This window comes from Oncorhynchus mykiss, chromosome 9 (genome assembly GCF_057628025.1).
Source record: "Oncorhynchus mykiss isolate SJ-2025 chromosome 9, ASM5762802v1, whole genome shotgun sequence".
NCBI classification, from domain to species: domain Eukaryota; kingdom Metazoa; phylum Chordata; class Actinopteri; order Salmoniformes; family Salmonidae; genus Oncorhynchus; species Oncorhynchus mykiss.
The window spans coordinates 44,870,099-44,883,323 of NC_143030.1; the positions used below are offsets into that span (position 1 = coordinate 44,870,099).

At 44.2% G+C, this 13,225-nt stretch overlaps 1 protein-coding gene across 2 annotated transcripts in view; it reads left to right on the forward strand.

The window, feature by feature from the left end:
• The window catches only part of LOC110532055 (guanine nucleotide-binding protein G(s) subunit alpha), a 34,785-nt gene that overhangs the window by 19,023 nt on the left and 2,537 nt on the right, over nt 1-13,225 (forward strand). Inside the window, exons 7-11 of one of the 2 annotated variants that reach the window (XM_021615654.3) lie at nt 8,094-8,167; nt 8,347-8,405; nt 8,676-8,796; nt 12,640-12,770; nt 12,925-13,010. In XM_021615654.3, coding sequence (XP_021471329.1) covers nt 8,094-8,167; nt 8,347-8,405; nt 8,676-8,796; nt 12,640-12,770; nt 12,925-13,010 — 471 coding nt within the window. The remainder of the gene's footprint in view (nt 1-8,093; nt 8,168-8,346; nt 8,406-8,675; nt 8,797-12,639; nt 12,771-12,924; nt 13,011-13,225) is intronic. The other variant, XM_021615655.3, reaches the window with a different exon arrangement.

Below are 13,225 nucleotides of genomic sequence, written 5' to 3' on the forward strand. Positions count from 1 at the left end.
AGTTGTATGGCATTGAAGCTCGTCTGGAGGTTAGTTAAGTGTCCAAAGAAGGGCCAGAAGTATACAGAATGGTGTCGTCTGCGTAGAGGTGTACCAGAGTCACCAGCAGCAAGAGCAACATCATTGATGTATACAGAGAAGAGAGTCGGCACGAGGATTGAACCCTGTGGCACCCCCATAGAGACTGCCATAGGTCTGGACAACAGGCCCTCCGATTTGACACACTGAAATCTAGAATCTGAGAAGTAGTTGGTAAACCAGGCAGGGCAATTGAGAAACCAAGGCTGTCGAGTCTGCCGATGAGGATGTGGTGATTGACAGAGTCGAAAGCCTTGGCCAGGTCGATGAATACGGCTGCACAGTCTCTTATCGATGGCGGTTATGATGTCGTTTAGGACCTTGAGCGTGACTGAGGTGCACCCATGATCAGCTCTGAAACCAGATTGCATAGTGGAGAAGGTACGGTGGGATTCGAAATGGTCGGTTATCTGTTAACTTGGCCTTCGAAGACTTTAGAAAGACATGGTAGGATAGATATACAGTGCCTTGCGAAATTATTCGGCCCCCTTGAACTTTGCGACCTTTTGCCACATTTCAGGTTTCAAACATAAAGATATAAAACTATATTTTTTTGTGAAGAATCAACAAGTGGGACACAATCATGAAGTGGAACGACATTTATTGGATATTTCAAACTTTTTTAACAAATCAAAAACTGAAAAATTGGGCGTGCAAAATTATTCAGCCCCTTTACTTTCAGTGCAGCAAACTCTCTCCAGAAGTTCAGTGAGGATCTCTGAATGATCCAATGTTGACCTAAATGACTAATGATGTTAAATACAATCCACCTGTGTGTAATCAAGTCTCAGTATAAATGCACCTGCACTGTGATAGTCTCAGAGGTCCGTTAAAAGCGCAGAGAGCATCATGAAGAACAAGGAACACACCAGGCAGGTCCGAGATACTGTTGTGAAGAAGTTTTAAAGCCGGATTTGGATACAAAAAGATTTCCCAAGCTTTAAACATCCCAAGGAGCACTGTGCAAGCGATAATATTGAAATGGAAGGAGTATCAGACCACTGCAAATCTACCAAGACCTGGCCGTCCCTCTAAACTTTCAGCTCATACAAGGAGAAGACTGATCAGAGATGCAGCCAAGAGGCCCATGATCACTCTGGATGAACTGCAGAGATCTACAGCTGAGGTGGGAGACTCTGTCCATAGGACAACAATCAGTCGTATATTGCACAAATCTGGCCTTTATGGAAGAGTGGCAAGAAGAAAGCCATTTCTTAAAGATATCCATAAAAAGTGTCGTTTAAAGTTTGCCACAAGCCACCTGGGAGACACACCAAACATGTGGAAGAAGGTGCTCTGGTCAGATGAAACCAAAATGGAACTTTTTGGCAACAATGCAAAACGTTATGTTTGGCGTAAAAGCAACACAGCTGAACACACCATCCCCACTGTCAAACATGGTGGTGGCAGCATCATGGTTTGGGCCTGCTTTTCTTCAGCAGGGACAGGGAAGATGGTTAAAATTGATGGGAAGATGGATGGAGCCAAATACAGGACCATTCTGGAAGAAAACCTGATGGAGTCTGCAAAAGACCTGAGACTGGGACGGAGATTTGTCTTCCAACAAGACAATGATCCAAAACATAAAGCAAAATCTACAATGGAATGGTTCAAAAATAAACATATCCAGGTGTTAGAATGGCCAAGTCAAAGTCCAGACCTGAATCCAATCGAGAATCTGTGGAAAGAACTGAAAACTGCTGTTCACAAATGCTCTCCATCCAACCTCACTGAGCTCGAGCTGTTTTGCAAGGAGGAATGGGAAAAAATGTCAGTCTCTCGATGTGCAAAACTGATAGAGACATACCCCAAGCGACTTACAGCTGTAATCGCAGCAAAAGGCGGCGCTACAAAGTATTAACTTAAGGGGGCTGAATAATTTTGCACGCCCAATTTTTCAGTTTTTGATTTGTTAAAAAAGTTTGAAATATCCAATAAATGTCGTTCCACTTCATGATTGTGTCCCACTTGTTGTTGATTCTTCACAAAAAAATACAGTTTTATATCTTTATGTTTGAAGCCTGAAATGTGGCAAAAGGTCGCAAAGTTCAAGGGGGCCGAATACTTTCGCAAGGCACTGTAGACCCAAACTGCTACAGACCTAGAGTGTCACCCCCTTTGAAGAGGGGGATGACCGCGGCAGCTATCCAATCTTTGGGAATCTCAGACGATACGAAAGAGGTTGAACAGGCTAGTAATAGGGGTTGCAACAATTTGGGCAGATTGTCTAGCCTGGCTGATTTGTAGGGGTCCAGATTTTGCAGCTCTTTCAGAACATTAGCTATCTGAATTTGGGTAAAGGAGAAATGGTGGGGGCTTTGGCGGGTTGCTGTGTAGGATCACGGGCAGTTGACCGGGGTAGGGGTAGCCAGGTGGAAAGCATGGCCAGCCATAGAGAAATGCTTATTGAAATTCTCAATTATAGTGGATTTATCAGTGGTGACAGTGTTTCCTAGCCTCAGAGCAGTGAGCAGCTGGGAGGAGATGCTCTTATTCTCCATGGACTTTAGTGTCCCAGAACTTTTTTGAGTTAGTACTACAGGATGCAAATTTCTGTTTGAAGAAGCTAGCCTTAGAAAAGCTAACTTCCCTGAAAAGTTGCGTATCACGGGGGCTATTCGATGCTAATGCAGAACGCCACAGAAGGTTTTTTGTGCTGGTCAAGGGCAGACAGGTCTGGAGTGAACTAAGGACTATATCTATTCCTAGTTCTACATTTTTTAACGGGGCATGCTTATTTAAGATGGTGTGGAAGGCACTTAAAGAATAGCCAGGCATCATCTACTGACGGGATCAGGTCAATGTCATTCCAGGATACCCCGGCCAGGTCAATTAGAAAGGCCTGCTCGCTGAAGTGTTTTAGGGAGCGTTTGTCAGTGATGAGGGGTGGTCATTTGGTCGCAGACCCATTACGGATGCAGGCGATGAGGCAGTGATCGCTGAGATCTTGATTGAAAACAGCAGAGGTGTATTTGGAGGGCGAGTTAGCTAGGATGACATCTATGAGGGTGCCTGTGTTTACGGATTTGGAGTTGTACCTGGTAGGTTCATTGATCATTTGTGTGAGATTTGAGGGCATCAAGCTTGGATTGTAGGATGGCCGGGGTGTTAAGCATGTCCCAGTTTAGGTCACCTAGTAGCACGAGCTCAGAAGATGGATGGGGGGCAATCAATTCACATATGGTATCGAGGGCACAGCCTGGGGCAGAGGGAGGTCTATAGCAAGCGGCAACAGTGAGACTTGTTTCTGAAAAGGTGAATTTTTAGAAGTAGAAGCTCAAATTGTTTGGGTACAGACTTGGATAGTAATACAGAACTCTATAGGCTATCTTTGCAGTAGATTGCAACACCGCCCCCTTTGGCAGTTCTATCTTGGCGGAAAATGTTAGTTAGCGATGGAGGTTTCAGGGTTTTTGGTGGTTTTCCTAAGCCAGGATTCAGACACGGCTAAGACATCCGGGTTGGCAGAGTGTTCGAAAGCAGTGACTAAAACAAACTTAGGGAGTAGGCTTCTAATGTTAACATGCATAAAACCAAGGCTTTTACGGTTACAGAAGTCAACAAATGTGAGCACCTGGGGAGTGGGAGTGGAGCTAGGCACTGCAGGACCTGGATTAACCTCTACATCACCAGAGGAACAGAGGAGAAGTAGGATAAGGGTACGGCTAAATGCTATACGAACTGGCCATTTAGCACGTTCGGAACAGAGCGTAAAAGGAGCAGGTTTCTGGGCACGATAGCATATATTCAAGGCATAGTGTACAGACAAAGGTAAGGTAGGATGTGAGTACATTGGCGGTAAACCTAGGCATTGAGTAATGATGAGAGAGATATAGTCTCTAGAGACGTTTAAACCAGGTGATGTCATCGCATATGTAGGAGGTGGGACAACATGGTTGGTTAAGGCATATTGAGCAGGGCTAGAGGCTCTACAGTGAAATAAGACAGTAATCACTAACCAGGACAGTAATGGATGAGGCATATTGATATTAGAGAGAGGCATGCGTAGCCAAGGGAACATATGGGTCCAGTGAGTGGTTGGGCTGACTGGGACCACAGCTATTCTGACAGTTAGCAGGGCCTGAGGGGCCTGTTGGAATCCTCGGGCAGATTATGTCAGTATTCCAGTCGTAGAGGATCGGCGGGGTTCATTGCCCCGTACCGGCAGTAGAAGGGGTCCGAAAATTGTAGCCCAGGAGTGGACTTCGGTGGTAGCACAGGAGCCCTGGCCGGGCTAGCTTCAGGCTAACTCAGCACCCACCTCTGAAGGGCCCCAGTGTTGAGGATCAGCAGGGCAGATGTGTTTTTGCCTTCCCTTACCAACTGGGGGTGGCCCGTCAGGAAGTCCAGGATCCAGTTGCAGAGGGAGGTGTTTAGTCCCAGGGTCCTTAGCTTAATGATGAGCTTTGTGGGCACTATGGTGTTAGACGTTGAGCTGTAGTCAATGAACAGCATTCTCATATAGGTCTTCTTTTTGTCCAGGTGGGAAAGGGCAGTGTGGAGTGTGATTTGAGATCTGTTGGGGCGGTATGTGAATTGGCGTCTAGGGTTTCCGGGAGGATGGTGTTAATGTGAGCCATGACCAGCCTTTCAAAGCACTCCATGTCTACTGACGTACAGTGCCTTGCGAAAGTATTCGGCCCCCTTGAACTCTGCGACCTTTTGCCACATTTCAGGCTTCAAACATAAAGATATAAAACTGTATTTTTTTGTGAAGAATCAACAACAAGTGGGACACAATCATGAAGTGGAACGACATTTATTGGATATTTCAAACTTTTTTAACAAATCAAAAACTGAAAAATTGGGCGTGCAAAATTATTCAGCCCCCTTAAGTTAATACTTTGTAGCGCCACCTTTTGCTGCGATTACAGCTGTAAGTCGCTTGGGGTATGTCTCTGTCAGTTTTGCACATCGAGAGACTGACATTTTTTCCCATTCCTCCTTGCAAAACAGCTCGAGCTCAGTGAGGTTGGATGGAGAGCATTTGTGAACAGCAGTTTTCAGTTCTTTCCACAGATTCTCGATTGGATTCAGGTCTGGACTTTGACTTGGCCATTCTAACACCTGGATATGTTTATTTTTGAACCATTCCATTGTAGATTTTGCTTTATGTTTTGGATCATTGTCTTGTTGGAAGACAAATCTCCGTCCCAGTCTCAGGTCTTTTGCAGACTCCATCAGGTTTTCTTCCAGAATGGTCCTGTATTTGGCTCCATCCATCTTCCCATCAATTTTAACCATCTTCCCTGTCCCTGCTGAAGAAAAGCAGGCCCAAACCATGATGCTGCCACCACCATGTTTGACAGTGGGGATGGTGTGTTCATTGTGATGAGCTGTGTTGCTTTTACGCCAAACATAACGTTTTGCATTGTTGCCAAAAAGTTCCATTTTGGTTTCATCTGACCAGAGCACCTTCTTCCACATGTTTGGTGTGTCTCCCAGGTGGCTTTTGGCAAACTTTAAACAACACTTCTTATGGATATCTTTAAGAAATGGCTTTCTTCTTGCCACTCTTCCATAAAGGCCAGATTTGTGCAATATACGACTGATTGTTGTCCTGTGAACAGAGTCTCCCACCTCAGCTGTAGATCTCTGCAGTTCATCCAGAGTGATCATGGGCCTCTTGGCTGCATCTCTGATCAGTCTTCTCCTTGTATGAGCTGAAAGTTTAGAGGGACGGCCAGGTCTTGGTAGATTTGCAGTGGTCTGATACATTTCAATATTATCGCTTGCACAGTGCTCCTTGGGATGTTTAAAGCTTGGGAAATATTTTTGTATCCAAATCCGGCTTTAAACTTCTTCACAACAGTATCTCGGACCTGCCTGGTGTGTTCCTTGTTCTTCATGATGCTCTCTGCGCTTTTAACGGACCTCTGAGACTATCACAGTGCAGGTGCATTTATACGGAGACTTGATTACACACAGGTGGATTGTATTTATCATCATTAGTCATTTAGGTCAACATTGGATCATTCAGAGATCCTCACTGAACTTCTGGAGAGAGTTTGCTGCACTGAAAGTAAAGGGGCTGAATAATTTTGCACGCCCAATTTTTCAGTTTTTGATTTGTTAAAAAAGTTTGAAATATCCAATAAATGTCGTTCCACTTCATGATTGTGTCCCACTTGTTGTTGATTCTTCACAAAAAAATACAGTTTTATATCTTTATGTTTGAAGCCTGAAATGTGGCAAAAGGTCGCAAAGTTCAAGGGGGCCGAATACTTTCGCAAGGCACTGTAAGTGCTATGGGGCGGTAGTCATTTAGGCAGGTTACCTTCACTTTCTTGGGCACAGGGACTATGGTAGTCTGCCAGTATTACAGACTCGGTCAGGGAGAGGTTGAAAATGTCAGTGAAGACACTTGCCAATTGGTCCGCGCATGCTTTGAGTACACGTCCTGGTAATCCGTTTGGCCCTGTAGCCTTGTGAATGTTGACCTGTTTAAAGGTCTTGCTCATATCGGCTACAGAGAGTGTGATCACACAGTCGTCCGGAACAGCTGGTGCTCTCATGCATGCTTCAGTGTTGCTTGCCTAGAAGCGAGCAGAAAAGGCTGGTCTGGTAGGCTCGCGTCAGTGGACAGCTCGTGGCTGTGTTTGCAGACCCTGCCACATCCGACGAGCGTCATAGCCGGTGTAGTAGGATTACATTTTTGTCCTGTATTGACGCTTTGCTGGTTCATCTGAGGCTAGAGCGAGATTTCTTATACGCGTCCGGATTAGTGTCCCGCAGATGTTGCCTGTAATCCATGGCTTCTGGTTGGAATATGTATGTACGGTCACTGTGGGGACTGTGAATATGTATGTCGATGCAATTATTGATGAAGCAAGTGACTCCTCAATGCCATTAGATGAACCCCGGAACATAGTCCAGTCTGTGCTAGCAAAACAGTCCTGTAGCGTAGCATCCGTGTCATCTGACCACTTCCGTATTGAGCGAGTCAATAAGTACTTCCTCCAGGAATCAGGAGGATAGAATTATGGTCAGATTTGCCAAATGAAGAGGGAGTGAGAGCATTGTATGTGTCTCTGTGTGGAGTAACGGTGGTTTAGAGGGATTTGTTTTACATATTTTTTCTCTCTCTCTCTCTGGTGTCACATGGTAGAAATGAGGATAAACGGGTTTAAGTTTGCCTGCATTAAAGTCCCCGGCCACTAGGAGTGCCGCTTCTGGATGAGCATTTTCTTGTTAGCTCGTTGAGTGCGGTCTTCGTGCCAGCATCGGTTTGTTGTGGTAAATGGACGGCTATGAGTAATATAGATGAGAACTCTCTTGGTAGATTGTGTGAACAACAGCTTATCATGAGCAATACCTTGAGACTTCTTTGATATTAGACATCGCGCACCGGCAGTTATTGACAAATAGACACACACCCCCGCCCTTCATCACACCAGACGTAGCTGCTCTGTCCTGCCGATGCACGGAAAACCCAGACACCTCTATATTATCCGTATCATCGTTCCGCCACGACTCAGTGAAACATAAGATATTAGTTTTTAATGTCTCGTTGGTAGGATAGTCTTGATCGTAGATCACCCAGTTTTTTTTTTCCCCCCCAATGATTGCACGTTGGCCAATAGTATGCATGGTAGTGGCAGTTTACCCACTCGCCGACGAATTCTCACAATTTTGGCCTGGTATCGGGAAAGCAGTATGTCCTTAAAGTATGACTCATTAAATAACACAATTTCGTCCCGTTTTGAGGTGAGTAATCGCTGTTCTGTCCAGAATCTATTTTCTGTCATAAGAGACAGCAACATTATATACAAAATAAGTTAAAACAATGCGAAAAAAAAAATAGCACAGTTGGTTAGGAGCCTGTAGAAATGACAGCCATCCCCTACGGCACCATTATAAGTACACCCTATTCCCTGTATAGTGCACTACTTTTGGCCAGAGACCTCAATTGGAGAGAGATGTCTACTGTACTCCATCATCAACTTTTCAGAATATTGATATTGATAAATATAAAGCAGATGAATGACTCCAGTCTTTCTTTTGTCATCTCTCAGGACCTACTGAGATGCCGAGTGCTCACCTCTGGGATCTTTGAAACCAGATTTCAGGTGGACAAAGTAAATTTCCAGTGAGTATAACCCAGGGTTATCGTCGCATTCGGTTATTAGTACAATACTCAAAGAGAAATCTCCAACCCGGCCCTGCAGACGTTTACGAGTCCATACAGTGCAGCGAACATGTGATTCATCACTACGCCACAAGGTGGTAGTGTGTGGCATTTGTCTCACTTTGCCATTTCTTCAACAGCATGTTTGATGTTGGTGGGCAAAGGGATGAACGTCGGAAATGGATCCAGTGCTTTAATGGTAACATTTGTTTTTCCATTTGATCTGGCCAACCCAATAGAGTAACTCACAATTTGGATTTAATTTATAGATCATTTTTAGTCTAGAAGGGTCTTAGTCTGTATTCTCGTTCCTCTAAAGGTTTCCCGTATTTTCCTACCATCGCTTTTCTGCTATGACTGTGTGTTTCGATCTTAGGCTTAAACCTGAAGTGCCTTTTGACTGTGTCATTGATTGCCGTTTACAAAACCAGCTTGCCTGTGCCCTTCCTCCCTCTGTCTTCCCCACTAGATGTAACAGCCATTATTTTCGTGGTGGCCAGTAGCAGCTACAACATGGTGATCCGGGAGGACAATCAGACCAACCGTTTACAGGAGGCTCTCAATCTATTCAAGAACATTTGGAACAACAGGTGACGCACAAATGCACGCACACACCAGTGGCGGTCGGTGCCGTTCGCTAGTGCTTCTTTTTTTTCTATGAAAGCATATTGGATGACTGTCATTCATATTCCATTCACCCAGCTCAGGTTTAGGCTACTACATGATTTTCCCCTATACCCATCATGAGGTTGCTACAACCTAGCATACAAAATGAAAGTTTATAGCGTAGGTGCACAGGTTGAGAGAAAAATCGGAGTAATCAGGGTGGTCAGACAGTGAGTGACACATTCAGTAACGCCTCGCATACCGTTGCCTGCATCTGACTAATTTGGGGGTTAATCATTAGTCCACTTAAACAAGAGCTTCTGTTGGACAAATTCAGGTAGGTCCCTCCTAGGACTGTGGCGGTCATGAGATTTTGAAAGCCGGGTTATTGTCATGCAAAAGAATGCCAGTAATTGACTGTTAGTGAGCGTAAACACGTTTTGGGTTGTGGAAGAGCGAAAAAGTAGGGAACTTGTCTGTTGTTCTCGCATCTACACGCTCTCCTCTCACCTTTACCCTTCGCTTGTTGATGTTTTTCTATTTCAGCTTTACAATCATTTTAATGATCTTCTGATTTCATCTCTTCAGTTTGTATTGGAAAGAGAAGGGTTAGTAGTGAAGTGGCGCAGCGGTCCTAAGGCACTGCATCTCGGTGCAAGAGGCATCACTACAGTCCTTGGTTCAAATCCAGTCTGTATCACATCCGGCTGTGATTGGGAGTCTCATAGGGTGGCGTACAATTGGTCCAGCGTCGTCCGGGTTTGGCCGGGGTAGGCCGTCATTGTAAATATCAATTTGTTCTTAACTGACTTGCCTAGTTAAATAAAGGTTACCTTTAAAATAATAAATCAATTAAAAAAGGATCAAATCAAGCTCCATAACGCATCGCCATCGCACACATTTTGTAACAATGTGGAGTGCTCCACATTGACATGATTGGTTGACGGTAGGTGGGGGCGGTACGTTCTGTATAAACACAAAGCCCCGACGTCTGTGGAGTCTGCATGATCGCAGTAAATGCCACTTCAGATATCGGATTGACCATGCAGAGCCTTTTACACTAGTAACGTTAGCTAGCTTGTGTTGTAGTAGTGAGACGATGTTGTTGCTAATTTGTTAGCATCCTCTTTCAAGATAAACTGAAATAAGTTTGAAAGGTAATGTTATTTTGGAGTTTGATGCAATGTATTGGAAGATTTTTGGTTCCTCTGAAGACCTAGGTCCTATAGTCACGGTTCTCCACTGTATTAATGTTATAGTCGACAAACTAGAACTAAGGCGTTTGTACACATGGATTGGATTGAGTATACTATCACACAGTACAGTGTACAGCAAGCAGTTTAGTAGTCACAACGGTTAGTAAAAAGGTTAGTAAAAACGACAGCTTACCTTGACTTGAAGGAGTTACAGTGTTGGATAGTCTTAGCCAGCTAGCTAACATAAATACAGTGGGGAGAACAAGTATTTGATACACTGCCGATTTTGCAGGTTTTCCTACTTACAAAGCATGTAGAGGTCTGTAATTTTTGTCATTGGTACACTTCAACTGTGAGAGACGGAATCTAAAACAAAAATCCAGAAAATCACATGATTTTTAAGTAATTAATTTGCATTTTATTGCATGACATAAGTATTTGATACATCAGAAAAGCAGAACTTAATATTTGGTACAGAAACCTTTGTTTGCAATTACAGAGATCATACGTTTCCTCTAGTTCTTGACCAGGTTTGCACACACTGCAGCAGGGATTTTGGTCCACTCCTCCATACAGACCTTCTCCAGATCCTTCAGGTTTTTGGGGCTATCGCTGGGCAAAACAGACTTTCAGCTCCCTCCAACGATTTTCTATTTGGTTCAGGTCTGGAGACTGACTAGGCCACTCCAGGACCTTGAGATGCTTCTTACGGAGCAACTCCTTAGTTGCCCTGGCTGTGTGTTTCGGGTCGTTGTCATGCTGCAAGACCCAGCCACGACCCATCTTCAATGCTCTTACTGAGGAAAGGAGGTTGTTGGCCAAGATCTCGCGATACATGGCCCCATCCATCCTCCCCTCAATACGGTGCAGTTGTCCTGTCCCCTTTGCAGAAAAGCATCCCCAAAGAATGGTGTTTCCACCTCCATGCTTCACGGTTGGGATGGTGTTCTTGGGGTTGTACTCATCCTTCTTCCTCCAAACACGGCGAGTGGAGTTTAGACCAAAAAGCTATTTTTTTTTATCTCATCCGACCACATGACCTTCTCCCATTCCTCCTCTGGATCGTCCAGATGGTCATTGGCAAACTTAAGATGGGCCTGGACATGCGCTGGCTTGAGCAGGGGGACCTTGCGTGCGCTGCAGGATGGCGTAGTGTGTTACTAATGGTTTTCTTTGAGACTATGGTCCCAGCTCTCTTCAGGTCATTAACCAGGTCCTGCCGTGTAGTTCTGGGCTGATCCCTCACCTTCCTTATGATCATTGATGCCCCACGAGGTGAGATCTTGCATGGAGCCCCAGACCAAGGGTGATTGACCGTCATCTTGAACTTCTTCCATTTTCTAATAATTGCGCCAACAGTTGTTGTCTTCTCACCAAGCTGCTTGCCTATTGTCCTGTAGCCCATCCCAGCCTTGTGCAGGTCTACAATTTTACCGCTGATGTCCTTACACAGCTCTCTGGTCTTGGCCATTGTGGAGAGGTTGGAGTCTGTTTGTTTGAGTGTGTGGACAGGTGTCTTTTATACAGGTAATGAGTGGAGAACAGGAGGGCTTCTTAAAGAAAAACTAACAGGTCTGTGAGAGCTGGAATTCTTACTGGTTGGTAAGTGATCAAATACTTATGTCATGCAATAAAATGCAAATTAATTACTTAAAAATCATACAATGTGATTTTCTGGATTTTTGTTTTAGATTTGTCTCTCACAGTTGAAGTGTACCTATGATAAAAATTACAGACCTCTACATGCTTTGTAAGTAGGAAACACTGCCAATTTTGCAGGTTATCAAATACTTGTTCTCCCCACTGTAGCATTCCTCTCCGAGTCAGGTTGCTAGGCCAAATTAGATGCATTTTCTAACTAAAAGAAAGGTAAACTAAGAAGAAAAGAACATACAAAGCAATATAGCTAGCTAGCTCTCTCTGCTGCTTCTCCTTAATTTGACAAATTAATTTGTTCAAAACTGTACAATTGTCTGAGTCAACGACTCACCGCACTTTATGCACTGCAGTCTTAGCTAGCTGCAGCTTATGCTTTCAGTAGTAGATTTATTTTCTGATCCTTTGATTGGGTGGACAGCATGTCAGTTCATACTGCAGCTGATAGAGCTCTGATAGGTTGAAGTACGTCCCCCGAAGTTGTCATAATTACTGTTTAAGTCTATGGAAGGGGTGAGAACCATGAACCTCCTAGGTTTTGTATTGAAGTTAATGTACCCAGAGGAGGACAGAAAATAGCTGTCCTCCGGCTACACGATGGTGCTACCCTAGAGGGTGCTGTTGAGGATAATGTAGACATTCATTGCAAAACAGTGTTTTAATCAGTTATTTGGTGATGTGATTATATTTTAGTATAGTTTTATCTAAAAAAAAAAAATATTTTTTACGTTTCCCTTCTTACTTATGAAATTTACTGAGTAGGATGGTCCTCCCCTTCCTCCTCTGAGGAGCCTCCACTGACACACACAGAGAAACGTGCACAACCCATGACACCCACTATCCACGAACATGAAGATTCATTCTATTCCTCTGTTCTATTAAAATGCTCTCATTAATCTAATTTGCTCGCTCTAATGGACCACTGACTGCTTTCTGTGTATTTACCCAGCATCTCTTGTGTGTTTGTCTCTTTAGGTGGCTGCGGACCATTTCTGTCATCCTATTCCTCAACAAACAGGACCTGCTAGCGGAGAAGGTGTTGGCTGGGAAATCAAAAATCGAAGAGTATTTCCCAGAGTTTGCACGCTACACCACACCGGATGATGGTGAGACACACACAGAGACTGCTTCTGATTTTAGCCACAGTAGGTGGCTCCTGAATGTTCTTTCCTGTGGCTGATAAGTAATCGCCATAGCAAACTGTGGCACTGACAATGTGTGATGGTGTACCAGAATCCAATCATAACACTCATCATTCAGTCTCTCACGCTTCTATAGCAACACCGGAAGCAGGGGAGGATCCGCGTGTCACGAGGGCAAAGTACTTCATACGAGATGAGTTCCTGGTAAGTGCAGACATTCCGATGTCTCCCCTGCTAATGTTACGTGGAATCTTATGGTATTGATTACAAAATAGTATCTAATCGCAACAAAAGATGACAAATGAGATGACTTTCTCTTACTCGTATTGAATAAGTTAGCAGGAAGGCTAACGTGCAGTAAGTGTTAGATTTGTTATTGAGTCAAGGGGATGATGTCCTGAATGGTGGTAGTGCAAATT